A 22,782-nucleotide genomic window follows, 5' to 3' on the forward strand; every position below is an offset into this window, starting at 1 on the left:
AAATTTTTTAAAAAAATTATTTCAGTTTTTATTAAAGCCTTTGTCTTCAGTCCTGAAACAGCCTATAAAATCTCAAGCTACAAGATATCATTTCTCAGTGTTATTTCCAGGGCTTAAAATCTTATCACTGGCTATGAGAACCCTTAAAAGGCCTGTAGACAGTAAAGATATGTTTAAAGTCTGTCCTATCATTTATATAAAAGAGAAATGTATGCAGTGAGATGAACACTGTCTTTTGAGCCATGAAGTTATCTTTCATTATATCAGCCCACATATTTCATTAATTTTAATTATCTATGCAATTGTTGGCACAAAATTAACAGGTTGAAGAGATTGGGGACAATGGACTTTGCCTGATTTGACAAAGATCTCCTTTGGAAAAGTGTGCCTTATCACTTAATTTGAATTGGCACACTTTACAGAAGAAAGGAAGAAGACGTATTTAGGATCCAGATTATTGTACTTGGTAAAAGCTAAGGTCCCTGGAGGTTTCCAGAACACCAGTCAAGGGCTATGCAGAGGAGCAATACATGGCCTTTGTAACTCTTCACTGAAATTCCGGGAGCATCCTACCGCAGGCAGGCAAAAGCTGAGCAGAAGGTGTTCATAGCCAGTCTATTCAGTCATTCTCGTTCACTTCCTTGTATAAGTTTGGAGGGGAGGATATATCCAGGTTTACCAACTGGAAGTATTTTGTATAATAAAAACCAGAAAAATATAGCCGCAACTAGTTGAAAAAATAAAAGGTTCTTTTGACTGATGTTCCTGACAAATATAAAGGCATGACCAAGCTTAGCCCTGGTTGGAGCAAGAGGTTAAAAACCAGGTGAGCAGGACCCAATTTGTTTTTCGCTCACTTTTCAAGAGGGCTGCTAAAAGCTCCTGAGGCTCCTTGATTCCTCTTCCAAACTCTGCACGAAAGCAAGGTTCTCTGTTCCAGAGTTCCCAGCAAAAGTCCTCAAGTTAATTGGCCTAGTTGAGATGCTTGGCTAAACTGATTACCATAAATGAGGGGAGGGAAGCTCCAAGTGATTTGGGCCTGGATCAGAGCCCAGCCCCAAGCCAGCTCACATGGCAGGAAACTAGGATGCTCTGGTGTAAATCACCAAGCCTCCCCTTAGCAGCGGAGGTGGGCACAATCCCAGGCAGCCCTTTGCATTGCCACAAACCCAGCCATAACAGGGAGAAGTAAGAAGGGAGGTTGGAAAGTGTGTGCAGGATGAAGCATGCCCATGCATCCTGGCTTTTATCTCCTCAGGGGAAGGAGAATTCCCAAATCTGCTGCTTTCATCTATAACCCAAGTACGGGAATGATTTAGAGAGGGGAGTCTATGGGAGAAAGAATGGTAAGGAGCGACGAAAGAAGCTCTGAGGCCCTCTAGCTTTTGGCTGATAAGTATGTGTTTTTCAGAGGAATGATTTGACTCAGGAACAGCCTCAAATAGCATCTTCATTTATAGTAGCAAGCTGACTAATTTTCTTGAGAATCCATTTAGAGTTTCTGTTACCAAGGTAGGCTTGAAAGTGTAGCCTCAGGTGAGAACACTTACTCACAGATGCTGAAAGTGAGAAATATTACATTTTTATCTCCACATAATTACTATGTGTATCTCCACAATTCTCTATTAATAGTATAGTGAAGCATAGGGAGAAAGCATGCACTCAGGAACAGGAAATGTATGATCTTACAACATTTTCCATGTGTTTATAAAGGGTGTGTGTGTGTGTGTGTGTGTGTGTGTGTGTGTGTGTAGAGTAGTAACTCTAGAAAACATCTAGAAATACAGATACGCTTTTGACAAAGTAACTGTTTTGATTGCTTAGAATAAATTGTGAGGCCCCAAATAAATATAGCTTAAGAAATACAAAATGAAGTCATATCTAGTCCTTAGTTCAGATCTCAAGTATTTAGTCATTAATGAATGATTTTTGGTGGGAATTTGTGACAGTGTGCCAGATTCACAACATGATTCTCTAGGCTTTCAATTATTTTCTCTTTCAACCGTAGGAGCTATTTTAGCTGATTTTTATTATTATTACTCCCTTCTGCTTGTCAACCTGAGAGTTTGCATAATGAAAACAGCCAATGTGTATCATGAATCATTTGCATATAAATCCTGACAAATCCAACACAGGGCTACAAAAACTGGTTGTTTACAAAAGATGGGTTGGACTTATAAACACAATTCACAAATTAAGTAATCATGTAATTCACTGCTTGTTTTTTCTGATTTTTTTTTTTCCCCAGAACCGAATGGAGGAAAGCAAGGCTCTCTTTAGAACAATTATCACATATCCCTGGTTCCAGAACTCCTCGGTTATTCTGTTCTTAAACAAGAAAGATCTTCTAGAGGAGAAAATCATGTATTCCCATCTAGTTGACTACTTCCCAGAATATGATGGTAAGTCAGCATTCATACAACAGCTCAGTAGCTATAAATAGGTTTTGTCTCCAAACTCCAGTGTGGGAGTTAACGCACTACAGTGCACCATTGCTGCCCTTGCCCTGTGCAGCCTGCATGTTGGAACTGATACAGTAGGAATTATTGTTTGCCCGGTCTTTTAGTGACACAAAACATTTCATTCCTTAACAATGCTAAAAGTCGTAGAAAAAGAAACTCATGGCCTGGCACAGTGGCAAGCTCCTGTAATCTCAACACTTTGGGAGGCTGAGGTAGGTGGATCACAAGGTCAAGAGATCGAGACCATCCTGGTCAACATGGTGAAACCCCATCTCTACTAAAAATACAAAAATTAGCTGGGCATGGTGGTGCGTCCCTGTAGTCCCAGCTGCTCGGGAGGCTGAGGCAGGAGAATGGCTTGAACCCGAGAGGCAGAGTTTGCAGTGAGTCAAGATCGCGCCATGGCACTCCAGCCTGGCAACAGAGTGAGACTCTGTCTCAAAAAAAAAAAAAGAAAGAAAGAAAGAAACTCATCTGCTTGAAATAGCAGATCAGAAAAAGGAACAGTCCAGTAGTTTTGACCAATTATGTATTAACCCTTATAGTCCCCTCTGTCTCTCCTTTTCATTCGGTTACAGTTCACCTCTGCCTCTCTTCTCTCTGGGGAGAGAACACAATTTTGAAGTCAAGAGCCTACCACCGAAATCAGTCTACCCAGGTTCAGATCCCAGTTCTGACACTTACTATTTGTAGAACTACCGTCAAGTCACTTGATTTTTCTGGGCCTTAGGACAAACTCATAGGATGTTTTGTACATTGTAGTGTATAACATATGTGTATATTTAGCATGATGCCTGACACGTAGGGCACTTACTGAATACTCAGGAAATACTTCCTTTTGAAACATCATAGCCCAATGAAGTCCCACCACCATTAGTAATAGTAACCCAGTTTTAAACTCTTTGTGCAGCACTTAGAATCTATAGCATCCACTTCACTACTCCTATGGCTTTGCATTATTTGCTTTGTTCTTAGAAAAGAATCTTACCCTCCCCAACTAGACTGTGAAATCCTGGACAACTAGACACCCAACCCATTCTGAGAAACACTTGAACACTTGGTGATTGGTGACAAAATGCATCCACATGTAGCCACTCTGTAAAACAAGTGAGAGTCATGACTGCTGCCCTATAAGAGCTGATGTGGCCAGATGTGGTGATTCACACCTGTAATCCCAGCACTTTGGGAGACTGAGGTGAGAGGATCGCTTGAGCACAGAAATTCAAGCCCAGCCTGAGCCATGTAACGAGACCTCTGTCTACAAAAAATGAGGCAGGAGGTGGGAGGCAAGAGGTCAAGGCTGCAATAAGCCGTGATCCTGCCACTGTACTCTGCCCGGGTGATGGGAGACCCTGTCTCAAAAAAAAAAAAAAAAAAAAAATTTATTTGGCAAGATAATCACATCTCTCCTTGATGGCCCACCACCTGGTTTTATGAATAAAGTTTTATTGAGACATTGCCACACCCATTCATTATACACTGTCTATGGCTGCTTTCACACCATAACAGTAGAATTGGGTAATTGTGACAGAGATAAAATAGTCTGCACAGCCTAAAATATTCCGTGGCCCTTTACAGAGAAAGTTTGCCAAGCCGTGGCCTAGATAGTTAAGAGCACGAGCTCTGAAAAGTTCTATTTTGCCACTCATTGGCTGTGTTGCCTCAGACAAATTTATTTAGCTACTCAATTTATCCCTGGGCAAAAAAGAATTGAATGGAGTCATATGTAGATCACACAGCAGAAACCCAAAAGTATCTACCACAGAGGTGATGTAACAACAAGAGAAGAGACTAGTTTTAAAATTACATTGTCAACATATGATGTCCAGGATGGATATTGTTCCACAGTGTTTTGGTACTTCTAAAAGCTCCCTCAGAAAAGTACTTTAAAAACCAATATTAAATTTAGCTTCATAGCTTTCTATGATGGTACAAACACATCAGGGATGGAGGTTTAGTCACCTTTTCATCCCACATGGGTGTGGTACAGTCCTGGCTTGTGAAAGGGAAATGTTACATGTTTAATGAATTTATGTTCCCTTCTCACATACATGGAAGATCCTGAAGGTTGGTGAATTGAAAATATAAACATTTGGGGATTGTTACCAGATGTTAGAAATGGTACCCTTTTTTGTTAGCAGCGTGTTTATATCCTCTCTTCAAGTACATTTTCCTTTGTGCTTTGCTGTTCTTTTAAAAACACTTTATCAGTCTAAACAATGTTTTCTCTTTCACTCCTTTTAATTTGCACTAACCTGGAAACATCATCAGTGTCTGAGACTGCACTTCTCAGTGTTGCTCAGAAAACTATGGAAGGAAGTGACTGTGTGGGCAGTTAACTTGCTTTCCCACCTCAACAGGCTTCAAAAACACATCTACCTGAATACAGTAGGCATGAAGCATCTGGCTTAGATCTAAACACGCTTGCCTGCCACACACACACAGACACACACACACACATACACACGAGATTCTTCTTAATTTTTCTTGAAACTTGGTAAGAATCAGCGTGTGAGAAATTGCCACACCATAAACAACACCCCATCTTGTGGGCTGGCACGTTCTCATGATGTGCTTGCATAAGGGAGGATGCAGATAGAGCATGGTGCCCACGGAGCTGAACCCTTCTGAGGGGTTCATTCAAACTTCTCGGATGCAGTAGACCTAGCCACACTTCACAGTTGCTGATTTTTCCGCAGTAAAAGACTTAGTCTGTGATCAGTGTTTGCAGTGCTGTTTTTTGATCTCTGCACCATCTTCCTAATCTCTTCACATACCTCCTTTCTCCAGTAATTTCCCCAGATTCCCCACTACTACAAGCATTTTCCTTCCAACATGTGTCCATTGTGAATATTCTGAAATCTGAAGTATTTTTTCTGTTTTACTGTTACCATACCCCAGTATACATATAATGCACAGAGGAAACTTGGGCACAGAAAAAGAAAAAAGGCATTGATTTTGTTACTTACAAAGCCAGTGCAGCTGTCATTACATGGAACTCCAAGCCCTTGTAAGATGAGCAAAGACTGAAGAAATTGAGGCCCACTCTGCAGTGATGTTTTTGTAATAAACATGTTTATAATATAAACTTCACACTTCTACATTTCTGTACTTACAAAGTCTTAATCATAATGAATGTCATTTCTGTATTTCTCTTCAAGAAAGGAAATTACCATTTCCACATGGACTTGAATTGCAAGATTGTTCATAGAGACTGTGGAATTCTGCTCCTGCTGTGATGGCTGTAATGATTCTTTGTAGTGTATGTTTATTCAAATAACAATTTATGCTTAAAAACATAACACCTTTCAAGTGCACTTCAGTGAACTTGAATCTAGTTCTTACATTCTGTAGGGTAAATAAAACAGAAAAAAAACAAAAAAAAGATATAGTCCCTTCTTTCCCAAATAGAGTAAGTACAAAATCATACAGAAGTTCATTCATAAGCCAGAAATATAATGTTCTTTTTATGAAATGAGAGACTTCTCCAGCTCTGGGAATCTGTCAGTTTCTGGTTTTGAATATTTTTTATTACTTCTCTTGAGTTAATAAGTTCATAGTACATTGAAAAAGATGGAACATTAATTATATATATATTTGCTTGTATATGTATTTTACATATTATTTTTAATTGTACTTTTTATTTATTAAATATGATGCCAGCCATCTTTGTCATTTAAAAAAATTGAATTCTGGGCACCTACGTCAAAAATTAAACATTACTTTTTTAAATTGTACAAATGAGGATAGTCTATATGTTTTTATAATTCTTTCCTCCCATCTTCTGGCATTATCAGATATGTTTATTGGAGTAATCTCCAATTTATAAAAAGGTTGATTTGAGAATAATTCAAGTCAGCCGTCTGAAGCTCAGGGTGCATTTTGTTAGAAATGGTGGTCAAGCCCTCAACAGAGTTCTCCAAGATCTCTTTATCCCTACTAGTAGGTAACAAGAATATTGATAGAAAAAGACCTGCTGGGTGCGGTGGCTCACACCTGTAATCCCAGCACTTTGGGAGGCCGAGGTGGGCGGATCCCTTGAGGCCAGGAGTTCAAGACCAGCCTGGTCAACATGGCAAAACCCTGTCTCTTCTAAAAATGCAAAAATTAGCTGGGCGTGGTGGTGCACGCCTGTAGTCCCAGCTACTCACGAAGCTGAGGCAGGAGATTCGCTTGAACCCAGGAGGTGGAGGTTGCAGTGAGCCAAGATCATGCCACTGCACTCCAGCCTGGGTGACACAGTCAGACTCTGTCTCAAGGAAAAAAAAAAGTTTCTTATGGCTTGGTATAGAACTAACTTGAAAAAATGGGAGGAAATGTATACATAAAGCGACACAAAGACAAATATATGATAGGTATCCAATACTTGAAATGTGATGGTGTTTTGATGTTATTAATTTACACTAAGTTTTAAATCAATGTATCTATCAGTACCTATTAAATATACTTTTAAAACAGCTTTGAGATTATTTATATACCATGTAATTCACTTAAAGTGTACAATTCAGTGGGTTTTGATACATTACATTATTAATTTTTTATTATAAAATATATATAAAATTTACCATTTTAACTGCAAAATTCACTGGCATCAATTACACTCACAATACTGTGCAGCCATCACCAGTATTTTCAAAATATTTTCACCACCCCAATTAAGCAACAACACCCCATTTCCTTCCTCCCCCTAACCCTTGGAAACCTCTAATCTACTTTCTGTCTTTATGAATTTACCAATTCTAAGTACCTCATATGTGTGCAAGCATACAATATTTGTTGTTTTATGTTGGGTTTATTATAATGTTCTCATAGTTCATGCATATTACAGCATCTATCAGAGCTTTACTCTTTTTTATGACTGAATAATATTCTGTTTCTGATATTCTAATATTCTGTTTGGTTCTATTTGTTTTGTTTCTCTATTTATCTGTTGATGGACACTTGGATTGTTTTTGCCTTTTGGCTGTTGTTAACAATGCTGCTATTAACATTGATGTACATTGCTTCTCGCCCTTTTGGCTAAGATCAAGTGTCTGTCAGAGCCCCTGCTCTCAGTTCCTTTGGATATATACATTGGAGTAGACTAGCAGGGTTGGTCATGTGGTTATTCTATGTTTAGCTTTTTGAGGAACCACCAAACTGTTTTCACAACAGCTGCACCTTTGGACATTCCCACCAACAGTGCACAGGAGTACAAATCTCTCCACATTTTCCCCAACCCTTGTTATTTCACACTTTTTTATAGCCATTCTAGATGTGGAGGGGTATCTCATTGTGGTTTTGATTTGCATTTTTCTAAATGATTACCGGTGTTGAGCATCTTTTCCTGTACTTATTGACCATTTGTATATCTTCTTTAGGGAAATGTCTGTTCAAGTCTTTTGCCTATTTTTTAATTGGGTTTTTTTGTGTGTGTGTTATTGAATTGTAGGAGCTCTTTGTATATTCTAGATACTAAACCCTTATCAGATGACATGATTTGCAAATATTTTCTCCCATTCTATAGATTGACTTTTCACTTTCTTAATAATGGCGTTGGCCAGGTGTGGTGGCTCATGCTTATAATCCCAGCACTTTGGGAGCCTGAGGTGGGAGGATTGCTTGAGGCCAGAAGTTCAAGAACAGCCTAGACAACATAGTGAGACCCCATCTTTACAAAAAAATTTAAAAATTTGCCACGCTTGGTGGCACCTGTAGTTCCAGCTATTCAGGAGGCTGAGGCAAGAGGATCACTTGAGCCCAGAAGGTTGAGGCTGCAGTGAGCCATGATCATGCCACTACACTGTAGCCTGGGTAGCAGAGCAAGACCCTGTCTCAAAAAAAAAAAAATAGTCCTTGGATACATAAGGTTTTTAATTTTGATGAAGTCCAATTTATTTTTTATTTTGTGAAAAATATGACCTGTGCTGTGGTGTCATACCTAAGAATCCATTGCAAAATTACATTTTTAGTTTATCTTGCTAGATATATCACAATTCTTTTTCAAAGCATCTAGGACAATTCTTGGTACATAAGAGACTCCTTCTTAAATCAATGTAAGAAAATATAGGCCGAGTGCAGTGGCTCACACCTGTAATCCCAGCACTTTGGGAGGCCAAGGCGGGTGTATCACCTGAGATTAGGAGTTTGAGAACAGCCTGGCCAACATGGCAAAACCTTGTCTCTACTAAAAATACAAAAATTTAGCCAAGCATGATGGCAGGCACCTGTAATCCCAGCTGCTCAGCAGACTGAGGCAAGAGAATCGCTTGAACCTGGGAGGCAGAGGTTGCAGTGAGCCGAGATCTCATCACTGCACTCTTGCCTGGGCAACATGGTGAGACTGTATCTCAAAAAAAGATAAACCAATTGTTTTATCATCACAAATGAACTGCATGCTACACAAATGTAGTGTGCTCATAAATACCAGAAATCTATGGAAGTGAGACTACCGAGGCCCACTGTAGATAGACCTGACCTTACAAACAGGTGTTCTATTCTAAGAGGGATGTCAGTCTGGAAGATGTAAAATGATCCATAATGTTGAGTCGTTTGGAGGACAGATTGACAGGAGAGCCCAAGGAGGCTGTGTCTTTGTGCACACTTATTAAATAGCTGAAACAAGCATAATTAACTCAGTTGAACAGAAGTAAGCTATCACTCCCCTGATGAAGAGCCTACAGTGGCTCCCAGTCACTCAGGGAATGAGAGTGAAGGCCAAGCTAAGAAATAGACTTAACCTTGGCCTTCAAGTCATCTGTCTGCTTTCACCTATACACAGTTTGTGAATGGGTGGGTACGTGGGTGGGTGGGTGGATGGTCAGACATAGTAGTGTTAGGGAAAATGATTATAACAGATCAAATCTGCAGTGCAGATGTAGGCTTCATGAGCAATGACACAGTAAGTATTTATTGAACGAATGATGATTGAATACATTAGCAGATTAGGTAACAAAGTGTCCCTCTTGTCTCTTGGCCAAAAGGACCCCAGAGAGATGCCCAGGCAGCCCGAGAATTCATTCTGAAGATGTTCGTGGACCTGAACCCAGACAGTGACAAAATTATCTACTCCCACTTCACATGCGCGACAGACACCGAGAACATCCGCTTTGTCTTTGCTGCCGTCAAGGACACCATCCTCCAGTTGAACCTGAAGGAGTACAATCTGGTCTAATTGTGCCTCCTAGACACCCGCCCTGCCCTTCCCTGGTGGGCTATTGAAGATACACAAGAGGGACTGTATTTCTGTGGAAAACAATTTGCATAATACTAATTTATTGCCGTCCTGGACTCTGTGTGAGCGTGTCCACAGAGTTTGTAGTAAATATTATGATTTTATTTAAACTATTCAGAGGAAAAACAGAGGATGCTGAAGTACAGTCCCAGCACATTTCCTCTCTATCTTTTTTTTAGGCAAAACCTTGTGACTCAATGTATTTTAAATTCTCAGTCATGCACTCACAAAGACAAGACTTGTTTCTTTTCTCTCTTTCTCTCTTTTTCTTTTCTATGGAGCAAAACAAAGCTGATTTCCTTTTTTTTTCTCCCCCTAATTCATACTTCCCTCCTGATTTTTTTCCCAGGATACAATGACCTTTATCCTAGTTCCATTCTTGGTCAAGTTTTTCTCTCAAATGATACAGTCAGGACACATCGTTCGATTTAAGCCATCATCAGCTTAATTTAAGTTTGTAGTTTTTGCTGAAGGATTATATGTATTAATACTATGGTTTTAAATGTGTTGCTCTCTATACATACATAGTTTCTTTTTTAATAGAATGTACTGTCTTGTCTCACTTTGGACTGGGACAATGGATGCCCGTCTAACAGTAAGTGTCATTTCTTTTAGATGTTTACCTTCAGCCATAGCTTGATTGCTCAGAGAAATGTGCAGAAGGCAGGATCAAAGACACACAGGAGTCCTTTCTTTTGAAATGCCACGTGCCATTGTCTTTCCTCCCTTCTTTGCTTCTTTTTCTCTTTTTCACCCTCTCTTTCAATTGCAGATGCCAAAAAAGATGCCAACAGACACTACATTACCCTAATGGCTGCTACCCAGAACCTTTTATAGGTTGTTCTTAATTTTTTTGTTGTTGTTTAAGCTTTTCCTTCCTTTTTTTTCTTAGTGTTTGGGGGCCACAATTTTAAAATGACTTTTATTATGGGTATGTGTTGCCAAAGCTGGCTTTTTTTCAAATAAAATGAATAAGAACTCAAAAAATAAAAGCTGGTATCTTAAAATGTAAGAGAGTAAGACTGTGAAGCCTAAAATGACTGGCTGAGAATGAACCAGAAATGCCAATTGCCAAACAGTTGGTAACTGTAAATTTGATTCTCACGGTCCATTCTTTTATTTGTCCTTAAGATGACATTGTTAGTGTTCACGTCCCATGTTCAGTGTCCAAACCGGCAATGTAAAAAGTATCCTGTGTGGTTTAACAGGAAATCTGTTTATGTCTCTTTATTTGAAACCAGTTTTACTCTCAATGGTTCTTTAAGTTCAATTAAGTCTGCCAGGAACATTGGTTGATAGTATTATTCTGACACCTTTAATTTCCAAAATCTGAAGTTCCTGCTGGTTAACCACCTTCAAGATCTTCTTGAACTGGTAACTGATTAGGTTGAACTTACAGAAGATTTGTGGACTTAACTCAAAAGTAACCTCTCAGTGTTCTATAGAACATGTATTTGTGTAACTGAACCTACTAGGAGAAATGTTTGGAATTCTATATGTGCAATTTTTCAACAAATGCAAAAAAACACAGCACATGTATTGACGAGCTTCTGTCAAGCAGCTTGAGTTGAAATTTAAGAAAATAAATCACGATTGTTTAAAGCTGCTGGGACGTTAGAATTAGGCCATGAGACTGGTCTCATTTTAACTATAGTGGTATTTGGCACTAGTCTAAACTTCCATATAAATCACTCTTTTGGAACAACAAAGGGGGAGGGAGAAAACTAACGGCCTGTTAGATGAGTACCAAAGCCACCAAACAGTAATGAAATATTCTCATTCTTGATTCTCCCAGCCTCAAACAACACAGGTTACTTTTTTTCCCTTGCTCAGAAAGCACCTGTAATGTAACAAGCAGACTGCCTGTAGGTATAGTGCAATTACAAATGCTCTAATCATTGTACATACATCTCTCTTGATATTGCAGCATCCATACTGGCTTTGTAATCATTAATTTTTTGGCAGATTGAATGTGCTGTATTGATATGTATCTATGTAATTGTATTGTATGTCTATAGCTAATTCACATTTTGAATAATGTTATTTTATTTACTTTTTTAAGAGAGGAGAATGTAAATTTGTCAGTTTATTTCTGACTAGGGATATTTTCTTTCCATTTAGAAAAGAAGAAAAAAAAAAAAACCTTACTGTCGTACAGAGCGGTACTAGCGTCGTGCTGTATAAAATCATTTGCACATTCCTGAGTAGAGGTATACTGATTATAAGACCCAAAGGTAATTTCATAGCAAAATACATAAAATCAGTCAGAGCTTTTATACAAACATGGAAACCAACTTTGTAGAACTTTTGCCATTTGATCTAGGATTGGAATATGAGCTTTTATACAATTCATATTCTTATTTGGCAAATGCACAGTTTAGTATTACCTCTCTGATGGCCTTTACTAGAAAGGCAGTTTTAGAAGCTATTGTGATCCACTAAGGAAATGTTTTAACAGCTAGAGACCACTGCTTGCCTGAAAGGGCGTTCTTAAATTTGGTGCAGCAAAAAAAAAAAAAAAAAAAAAAAAAAAAGTAAAAACAACAACATTTGAAGGCCTACAGTGTGTATAGAGAAAACCTCATCACAAGATCATAAGTGTTACAGTTTTAGGGAATCAAGATATTCTATTTAATAGAGCTATAGTAGATGTAGTCAATTAAACCTGATCTCAAAGCTTGAAGAAGCTGAGCAAAACAGGGAAAGATTGTTATATTTGTCTTTATGAAATTGGGATGGAATTTGCTATGCAGAATTGAGGTTTGTGGCTTCACTGTTCCTGTAGGGTGCATGACAAGATCCCTTCTCTTGAGAAAGGAAAAAATTGATCACCCCTCGCAGCAGTGATGCATAGAAACCTAATTTTAGCCACACTAGTCAATCGAAGCTAAAGGATTTTCTTTTTTGTTTCTTTGGGGTTTTATTGAAGGGGCTAAGGGCGGGACGGGATTCTTTTCAGTTTTGTATAAAACAAAGTTTACTCATGCTTTATATTATATTGTGATTGCAAGCGTTATAAGCGTGTGCCACTGGCCTCCTATTGTTGATGCTTAGGTAATGGAGGCCTGTGGTGAGTTTTATGGTGACTTGGGCATGTCTTATTCAAAAACAAAAACATAAAACACAGAAACCTTTCTTCAGCATACCAAGGCAAGCAGCCATTTCATGACTCACTTAACACATTGCAGTGTACCAGTTTACAGATGATTTTTCCTTTTTGCGTGACATGGCAGTTCCAACCCCCAGAGAATTCCTTATTTGTAAATTGGAAGTTTCTACTATGCCTTACAGAGCTTAAATTCAGAAGTTTGTGCCTCATATCTGAAACAAAGGGAAACAACACACGTATTCACAAGTAAATAAATCTCCTAGAAGTTTTTGTTTTTAATATTTCCACATAAAGAGCTCTGTTGAATGTCATGAATAGACTGGAAAAAAAAAAAAATCTTAGGAACCTGCATATGTTGTTTACTAGCAGATGACAACTACAAAAGGAATTTGAAGAACATGTGAAACTTTTTTTTTTTTTTTTTTTTTTTTTTTGGTAGATTAGCAGGTCTATTTTAAAAAGGTAATTCAGCTAAAGGGCAATTTACTTTTTTGTACTTCAGACTATCTTGATTGTCAAAGTGTACGAACTGTAATTTTAAAATTTATACTGCCACATGATTGTAAATTTTAGTTGTCTTAAGTTAGGAATTGGTGAAAAGCTATTTATGCTGGATTTGGGTCAAAATGACTTATTTGCAAAAAAAAAAAATAAATAATGGGAAGAAAGGGCTGTATAATGAAATACTGCAAGACTCACCTATTGGTTGGAAATTTCCCTCAAATCACCTACCGATTACCCTTGATTTCCCTTTGTTTTCAGTTTCTCAAAACGAATGAAATGAAATATAGCAGAATGTTAACCCATATAAAAATAAAGTGTACCCAAATATTGTAATGTATATTGCTGCTCTTCTTCAAATTAAATAAGGGTTTAAAACCACTTAATTGGTAATCAGCATCTCAATTGATACAAATAAGGTGTGCTTGGTATACATTAATATTTTCTTCCAAAGATACGTCTTTGGTCAGAAACACAAAAAAATAAAACTAGTAACATAGTATGTTTATCTATCTCTACATATTTCCAGCATATGTAGCGCTAATAGATCTGTCCTGGTAACTGTGTCTTTGGGATTTCATTTTGATGCCATCAAATTAGGAGAAGAAATGGCTTAGTTGTATATGATTAGCTAGAGATTTTTGGAGCCAGACACCTGCTGTTTATTAGATAACTTAGTACAGAGTCTAAACTTGTCATTTGTTTTTCTCACAGAATAGCCATTTCCTGCTGTCTTCCCAATGACCACTGCCCTTTCAATAACACTCTTGCCTCTAGAATCATATGTTGAAAGTATGAATACACACCTAGCACATAGTAGGTGCTCAAATATTAATTTCCTCCTTGCCTTCCTTATCTACCCTGTGTCCTCCTTTTCCCCGTATGATTCCAACCCAATAGCAAAGGACATTTACATGTGATGAAAACATCTATTGGGTAAAATCAGATCTTGGATAAAGAAATTCTGACTTTTATATAAGCTGTTGGTAAACAGAAAAAACAGGAAGGTATTCGTCGGTAGAACATTTTTAAGTTCAGGAAAGAAAGCTGGAATAATACTATGTAACTTTGTCCAGGTTACTTTGACTGAAACACGTTTTTGGTGGATTTCTTTTCCTCAAAGAACTCTAAATGCAACTCCTTGCTGGATTCCTCACCCATCATCCTGTTGGAAACCCTTACTAGACCTATGTATTTAGGGAGTTTTGTCAGAAAACATTTTTAACTTGCAGTATTTAAAAGAATATTTACTGTTCCTAAAATGTCATTCAAATGCATGTATTGTCTATTGTTTGGGGATGGGAACTAGTTTTGCAAAAAACACCTAATGTTGTATAATAATGCCCCAATGATCTTGCTGGTTAAAAATACAGTATTTTTGGCCATAATTTTGTACTATAGTATTCTTCATTGTTGAGTTTTGCTTCCGTTGAAGTTGCCCAAGCCCCTCTCAGAATGTTTTGTATTAGCAGGAGTATTGAAATACATCTTTCCTTCCTTAACACACCTTTTTGTGCACACTGCATTTTCCAAAATAAACAAGTTTAATGGTTTAAAAAAGAAACAAAACACCAAAAAACCTTTTTCCTTCTGTGTATAATCAGAAATATCAGTCTTCTGTAGTGGAAATATACATATTGGTAGCATTTATCAAATGTGCTCTTTTAAAAAACTTGCCTTAATTTAGGTTATAATTAATGGTTTAAAAATGTAAATAAGTGTCCAATAAAGACTTGAAAGGAGCCAGCAATCTTCAACCCGAGGCAGTCTTCTAATCCATAAGAATCATCCACACGCCTGTCCTGGTTTGCCGGGCAGCACACTGGACTCCAGCTGATGCCTGGCTTCAGAGTTTTGCCCATTTGAACACTGGCGGTGATACAGGTAGACTCCACATGGGAAAAATGGCCTGTCACAGGTGTCCTCTGTGACTTTTAGAAACACACATCTAGGGTTTCGAGGTCAGCTAAAAACCAGCTGCTTCTAGGAGTATTATTAAGTGGGGGTGATGGTGGCAAATGGCTTTCTGGAAGATAAGTACTTTTGTGGGGATTTCACAGCAAAAGCAAAACCTGTTACTGTTACTTGTGATTCCGTCATTCCAACTGGCAGCCAGCCCTTGCCTATGGATTTTTGTTTTTCAGAATATGTCCCCTCTAAATACTTAGAGATGAGAGTGTCATTTTTGCTTAAAGGCCTTCAGCTCTCCTTGCGGGATTCAGAGACCATTTCCAGTAGATGGTGTCCTCTCTGTCTTACCGTTCAAGGAATGGCGTGGCACTGACTGTCATCTAGCACAGGCCTGGAGTAATGGTTCCCACACCCTAGTTCTGCAGACACTGGAGTGTTAAGCTACACAGGAGCGCTCCCCTCTCTTTGGCCTTCTAACCTGAGTTTGACCCCTTTAGGACCAGGATCTATCTGTACCATCATTCCAAAGACCCCCACCCAGAGGAAAAAACACAAACTCACTGAACATTCATTGGGCCAAATATTGTAACTTGACTTTTTGGCTCATAGAGCAAACCCACCCCATCAGATTGTTTTCTGTCCTGTCTTTCTGGAAACGATAAAATAGTTGGCCTGAAAGCTTCTCTGCTTTATTCCCCATCTTTCCTGCCTTCTCCCATTTTTCTCTCCGGTTGTGATACCGAGTCCTGCCTCTTGAGAGACAAACCATAGCAAAAAGGTGGAACTTGATGCTAAGGAACAACCAGGTACACTGGATAATGTGTGCAGAGCAATTTCAGATGGTAAACTAGCCAGTTTCTTGCTTTTTTGTCTAATTTCCAATGATTATCATACTCATGAGTTTCTCCATATTTAAAGCCCTTATTGAAATTTGATCATGGGTGAAGAGTGAAAGGCAGTGCTTAGGAGTGACTAAAACATGGATCCAGCTATTACAAGCAGCTATACCCAGTCTGTTTTAAGGGATTCCCATAGGTTCCTGCAAAACAAGCCCCTGGTTATAAAATGTAGGTCTCTTTAAAATCTACGATGCACAGAGAGTACTGAAAAGATTATTTTCCCTTTGAATTCTTATGCCTCAAGACTATCGAAATTTAATCTCTGTTGATTTTTCTCTCTTCCTGTTTTCCTCAAGAATGCAAAGGCCAGAATATTTTTCTGTCTTATAAGCCTGTGGATAAAATAAGGCAATTTACCCTCTTTAATTAAGAGTAATCACACTGTACCATACTAACAGAGAGCTGGAAAGCAGGGCTCCCCAGGGTTCAGCCCTTTTGTAGCCCGAGAGGAGAGGTTTGTGCAGCTCAGGAGACTAGGCCTGTCCCATAGAGACAGACTGCTTACAAGGCCCTGGGGACTCTCCATCTGTTTCCAGTTTGCTCCGTATGCTTATATGTTGGGTCTTAAAAGCATCTTAAAAGGACCCGGAAGAGACAAGATCTGTAAATGGATTCCACACCATGTCCAGCTGCCAGGACGCTAATGTAGCTGCTGCTAAGACTGTGTCTGCCCTGAGGCAGACCTCACCTAGGAGGGCATATCTGTTAGGAATCCTGGCACTACCTGCCAACATACTGTCCAGTCAGGGCACCAGCCTAGACATGCCTGAGGGACAGGTGCCATGTCAGGGGTTATAGCGTCAATGATTATATTCTAGGAATCTGTACAGTCTTAGCAAAAGGGATCAGCTTGCTTTTGTCACTGAACTTGGAGTTGAGAAGAGATGCTGACACCTGGCTCTCAATGTGCCCTGCATGCCACCCTCAGGTGCTTTAAGCGATGCCTTTCTGTAAACCTGGAGAGTCAGCAGGACAGGCCACCCTGGCTTACAGCACCAGAAGCATATGCGTTCCCTCCCCTGTGACTCGGATCCAATGACCAAAAAGCAAACTGGCCCCCTGCCCGTGATGGGCTCTAACAAGTGGTGGCCCTGCTAGAAATACAAAATATTTAAACTCAAAAGGAATCAGTTTGGGCAGCAAATTTAACTAACGTGTGTGTGTGTGTGTGTGTGTGTGTGTGTGTGTAATGTCTCAGCATCTCCAACCAACTCAATCATTGCTGAATAAAGAGGAAAACCCCACACAAATGTTTATGTCAATTGGGTAAAATCAATACTAATATTTTTAAAAACACAGTCTCTACACATATGTGGGTACACAGGTAAAATCTCAAAATGGTTTTATCTTGTTGACGCTGTGTACACAGATACACATGTACAAATATCAGCACATCTATACAGTGAGGCTTCCTTATCCCTATGGTTATTATAAGCATTTTATCTCATGGAAGGTAATTCTTCATATGGACATGATTGAAACTAAAAGTATAAAATCCACAGCTCACGTTTTCTTTTTTAAAAAACTTTTATCTCCCCGCTTTTTCCAGGTGCCACCTTTTCAAAGCTCCGCCTTAATCTAGGAAAGAATACCTAATTATTGCACATTTTTTAAAAGAAATTGTTTAAGGAGAGTTGAACTTAGACTGGGGCTTCACTGCCTCTGAGCAATGAGGGGATGTAGTTCCAGCAGACAGGGAGGAAGAGTCTCAGAGCAGGTACAAAAGCTGGATGAAATGTCTGTCTCATTATGAAAGCCACACTTTAGACGCACATTCCTGTGGATGCTATCGTTTCCATTCCTGAGTTGTCTTCTCTGTGTAGATTGCTCACTTCTTACTAGAGATGATGAATTGCCAGAACACCAGCACATACCACGCAGCTTGCACAGAACTACAAACTCAAACAGAGTTTGGGGACTGTGTTCTTCTGTCACTATTCTTCAACCTGCTAAAGGTGCCTCGCTGCACTTTCCATACCCCCTGGTCCACCCAGGCGATTGCTGCAGGCAGTTCAGGGCAGGAGCCCCCTGCACCCTTCTATCATTGCCTGATCACCAGTCAAAAACCAGGAGTTGATGCCTCAGGAGTGACATGACCAGTGAGGGACAGGAGTCCATGGATACACACTTCTGCTGTTGGCCCAGGAGTCCATGGATACACACTTCTGCTGTTGGCCCTCAGTAGGTAAACCTGAGGTTCATCCTACAGGTCTCTCTAGGGCCCCCAGAGCAGGACTCAGCCCCAGCTGCAGTCAGTGAAACTTGCTCGCGAATGTACCCTTTATTGGCTTTTCTCTCCCGTTGGTCTCACTTGTTTACTCTCTTGTGTTGCTTTATGACATCACTTCTCAAACTCCTTGCACCCAAACTCCTTACACAGGACCTACTCTGGGGGAAATCTCAACTAAGACAGTGAGGATCAACGGATGGCTTTCATTGTCAAGGACAATGGAATAATCAATAGGCCGTAACTGAGACTAGTAAACACTTTGCCTTGAATGGACCACCAGCTGCAGCTGATGGTTGAGGTTCAAGATTAGCACCTGGAACCCTAGCATAACATGAATTTGCCACAAAGGCCCACAGTGGGAGATTTTGTGGAGAGAGATATATAGATCCATACACACACACACATCTGTACTAATATAATCTATGCGATATACAACAACCTATTCAATACAAATTTATACAATAATAATATATTTATGAAAAAATTTATGTTTCTTAGAAGTTATATGTAGAGACCAGGCACGGTGACTCACGCCTGTAATACCAGCACTTTGGGAGGCCAAGGTGGGTGGATCGCTTGAGGTCAGAAGTTCGAGATGAGCCTGGCCAACAGGGTGAAACCTTGTCTCTACTAAAAATACAAAATTAGCCGGGCGTGGTGGCTCACGCCTGTAATCCCAGCTACTAGGGAGGCTAAAGTAGGAGAATCGTTTGAACCCCAGAGACAGAGGTTACATTAAGCCAAGATTGCGCCACTGCACTCCACTCCAGCCTGGGCGACAGAGTGAGACTCTGTCTCAAAAAAAGGAAAAAAAGAAAGGTTACTTCTACAGCATTTTAAAAGATAAGTTAATAGTTAATAATCATTATTTTAGAGGTGGAGTTGGGGGTCTTACCACATTGCCCAGGCTGGTCTTGAACTCCTGGCCTCAAGCAATCTCTCCAGGAACTTGGTCTCCCCAGTAGCTGGGACTACAAGCATGCACCACCTCACCCAACAAATAGTAGCTTTTAATTGTTGAAGAAAAGTGACTTAGACATTTTTACTTTCATCTGTCGAGAGGGACCCTGTACTCCCTTCCTCCACCTGCCCAGCACTGGCCATTGACTCCCAGGATGAGCTCCCACACCAGCCCTGAGTAATTGATTCCAGATGCTCAGATCGGCTGCCTCCTGGGAGACACCTATGGACTTTTATTCTTGCTCCTCAGGTCAGAGGATGGTGCTGACATAGGGGCAGAAAGGAAAGAGGAAAGAATCTTCCATCAGAGAACTGGCACATATGGTGACATTTAATCATTGGGAGAAAATCAGAGAAGAGAGAACATATATTTAAAACTATCACAAAAGTGGCCGGGCACGGTGACTCACGCCTGTAATCTGAGCACTTTGGGAGGCTGAGGTGGGCAGATCATGAGGTCAGGAGATGGAGACCATCTTGGCTAACACGGTGAAACCCCATCTCTACTAAAAATACAAAAAATTAGCTGGGCGAGGTGGCGGGCGCCTGTAGTCCCAGCTACTCAGGAGGCTGAGGCAGGAGAATGGCGTGAACCCGGGAGGCGGAGCTTGCAGTGAGCCGAGATTGCGCCACTGCACTCCAGCCTGGGCGACAGAGCGAGACTCCATCTCAAAAAATAAAAAAAATAATAAAAAACTATCACAAAAGTAAAGGAGCATTATCTTGGGCCATGTTCTGAGAAAGAATATCTGCCTTCAGAGAAGGAGGTGGAGGGGGAGGAGAAGGAGGGGGAGAAGGAAGTGGAGGGGGAGAAGGAAGTGGAGGGGGAGAAGGAAGGGGAGGGGAAGAAGGGGGACGGAGGAGCCGGGGATGGGGAGGGAGAAGAAGAAAGAAGACAAACTTTCTCTAATTTTTTATGGCTGGGGAGTGGGAAGGGGAGGGGAAGGAGTGGGAAGGGGAGGGAAAAGAGGGGGAAGAGGAGGAGGGGGAAGGAGAGGAGGGGGAAGGGGAGGAGGGGGAAGGGGAGGAGGGGGAAGGGAGGAGGGGGAAGGGGAGGGGGGGAGGAGGAGGAGGGAGAATAAGGAAGAAGAAAAACTTTCTCTAATTTTTTTATGGCTGGTAAAAGATGTCCTTAGGAAAAATAAATTAAGGAGGCTATGTTGCAAAGCTTGAAACAGGACTTTAGAAACAGCTCTTTAGAATGAGAAGCTCTCTGCCAATGCAAAAGAAAAAAAACTATTAGTACACTATTTTGTTAGTACTAATGTCTGAATATATTGTTCTAAAATATGTTGTAATGTACTGAAATTGTATTTAACTGTCTAATTTATTAACTAAGTTCTTTGACTAGATGGCAAAGGAATGAGTTTTTGAGTGGGGATTGCATGTTTGTATATTTTGAGATGATCCGCAGCTAAATAAAACTGTATTCAAACCCAAATTGTATTCAAAACCAAATGCTGCCCTTGAGAGAAACTGTTTTCCTAGATCCTAACCTATTGGGATTTTATCAGAGTCTAATCAACCTATGGGAAAGGAAATACTCAACTCCAGCTCTCTCTAGCTTTCCCCAGGGGAGAAGGGAAGTACCAAATACCAGTCTCCTCCAGCCATCTTGTCCCATGTAAGGCAGGAAAAAACAGAGCCGCTTGTGAAATTCAAGGTCCAGGGACATAGGCCTATTACAAGACTGAGCCTTAATCACAGGACTGTAGAATATTTTCCCTCCCTCAGACCTTACCACTAATTATTGAAGGCCTATTTACTGGATTTCCCTTCATCCAGTACATCATATCCAGCTTTAAAAATTATAAGGCATACTAAAAGGCAAAACAAAACAAAAAAAATGCAGTTTGAAGAGACAGAGCAAGCATCAGATCCACACTCAGATATGGCAGGGATGCTGGAATTTTTACAGCAGGAATTTAAAACAGTTATTATTAACATGCTAAGAGCTCTAATGGAAAAAGTAGAACAAATGGGCAATGAAAGCATAGAGGGAGAAATTCTAAGAAAAAAGAAAAGGAATAATAGAGATCAAAAACACTGTAATAGAAATTAAATATGCCTTTGATGGCCTCGTTAGTAGACTGGACATGGCTGAGGAAAGACTCTCTGAGCCTGAAGATATGTCAGTAGAAACTTCCAAAACTGAAAAGCAGAGAGAAAAAAACGCTAAAAAAACAAAACAAAGGGTTTCATTTTGGGGTGATAAAAATCCTTAAACTCATGTAGTAGTGACTTTTGCTTTCTGGTCTGGTATATAAGGAGCTTGGCAGTTACAACTCCACCCTAAGAAGAACTAAAAAGTGGAACAAACTGAAAAACCCATAACTCTTCTTAGATCCCTCAGAGAAGTGAAGTCACAATGCAAACCACTGTCCCCAAACTGGAGAGAGATAAATACAGAGAAATCACTACTGACTGAAGCAGAAACCCAAGAGAAAAAGCCTCTACCAAAACCAGTGCCAGGATACAAAAACCTAAACAGTAACTGACACACTTTGGAGGTTCAATGTGTACAACTCTGAGAGCTGAAACTCCAGACTACCCAGTGATGGGAGACACTCATACTTTGGCAAGTTTTAATTCCAGGAGCTCAAGCAGGCTCTCACAGTGAATATCAGAGGAAAATCGCCTCATTGCCCCAGGAGGGGAAATGGAGCATTCTGAAACGCGCCAGACCATCCTGTTTGTCTTAACAAGGCCTGTCCTCAAGAGAAACTTCTTTTTTTTGAGACGGACTCTCACTCTGTCACCCAGGCTGGAGTGCAGTACCACGATCTCTGCTCACTGCAAGCTCTGCCTCCCAGATTCATGCCATTCTCCTGCCTCAGCCTCCCGAGTAGCTGAGACTACAGGTGCCCGCCACCACATCCGGCTAATTTTTTTGTGTGTTTTTAGTAGAGACAGGGTGTCACCGTGTTAGCCAGGATGGTCTCGATCTCCTGACCTCGTGTGATCCGCCCACCTTGGCCTCCCAAAGTGCTGGGATTACAGGTGTGAGCCACCGCACCCAGCCAAGAGAAACTTTTTATCAGATCCTAAACTACTGGGGCTTTACCAGAGTCTAACCAACCTAGAGGAGGGGAAATACCTAACTACAGCACACACTGGCCATCCTGTCCTGCTGAAGAGGGGGAAGACTGAGAAGCATGTGTAAAGTTCAGAGTCCAGAGGTACAGACTATAAGACTGACACTTAATCATAGGAACATAAAAAGCCTCCTTTTCCCCCATGTTACTAAAGGCCTCTATGCAGCAGTTCCTTTCATGCACTGCATCATGAACAGATATCAAGAAAAAAATTACAAGGCATACTAGAAGACAAAAAACACACAGTAGAAAGTGACAGAGCAAGCAAGATGAGACTCAAATATGTCAGGGATTTTGGATTTTTCAGAGTAGAAATTTAAAACAACTCTGACTCATATGCTAAGGGCTCTAGTGGATACAGTAGAGAGTGTGCGAGAACAGATGGGAAATGTAGGCAGAGAG

The 22,782-nt window shown here is 40.2% G+C and overlaps 1 protein-coding gene and 1 long non-coding RNA gene across 2 annotated transcripts in view; one reads left to right on the top strand and one right to left on the bottom strand.

Annotated features, from left to right (window-relative positions):
- Positions 1 to 14,673, top strand: part of GNAQ (G protein subunit alpha q) — a 323,471-nt gene extending 308,798 nt beyond the window's left edge. The window contains exons 6-7 of the mRNA XM_007969549.3: positions 2,249 to 2,402; positions 9,425 to 14,673. Of these exons, the coding sequence (XP_007967740.1) occupies positions 2,249 to 2,402; positions 9,425 to 9,615 (345 nt within the window). The 3' untranslated portion in view covers positions 9,616 to 14,673. The remainder of the gene's footprint in view (positions 1 to 2,248; positions 2,403 to 9,424) is intronic.
- The window catches only part of LOC140712913 (uncharacterized), a 70,993-nt gene that overhangs the window by 11,227 nt on the left and 36,984 nt on the right, over positions 1 to 22,782 (bottom strand). The gene's annotated exons all lie outside the window — the stretch shown is intronic.

Source organism: Chlorocebus sabaeus, chromosome 12 (assembly GCF_047675955.1).
Source record: "Chlorocebus sabaeus isolate Y175 chromosome 12, mChlSab1.0.hap1, whole genome shotgun sequence".
Taxonomy (NCBI): domain Eukaryota; kingdom Metazoa; phylum Chordata; class Mammalia; order Primates; family Cercopithecidae; genus Chlorocebus; species Chlorocebus sabaeus.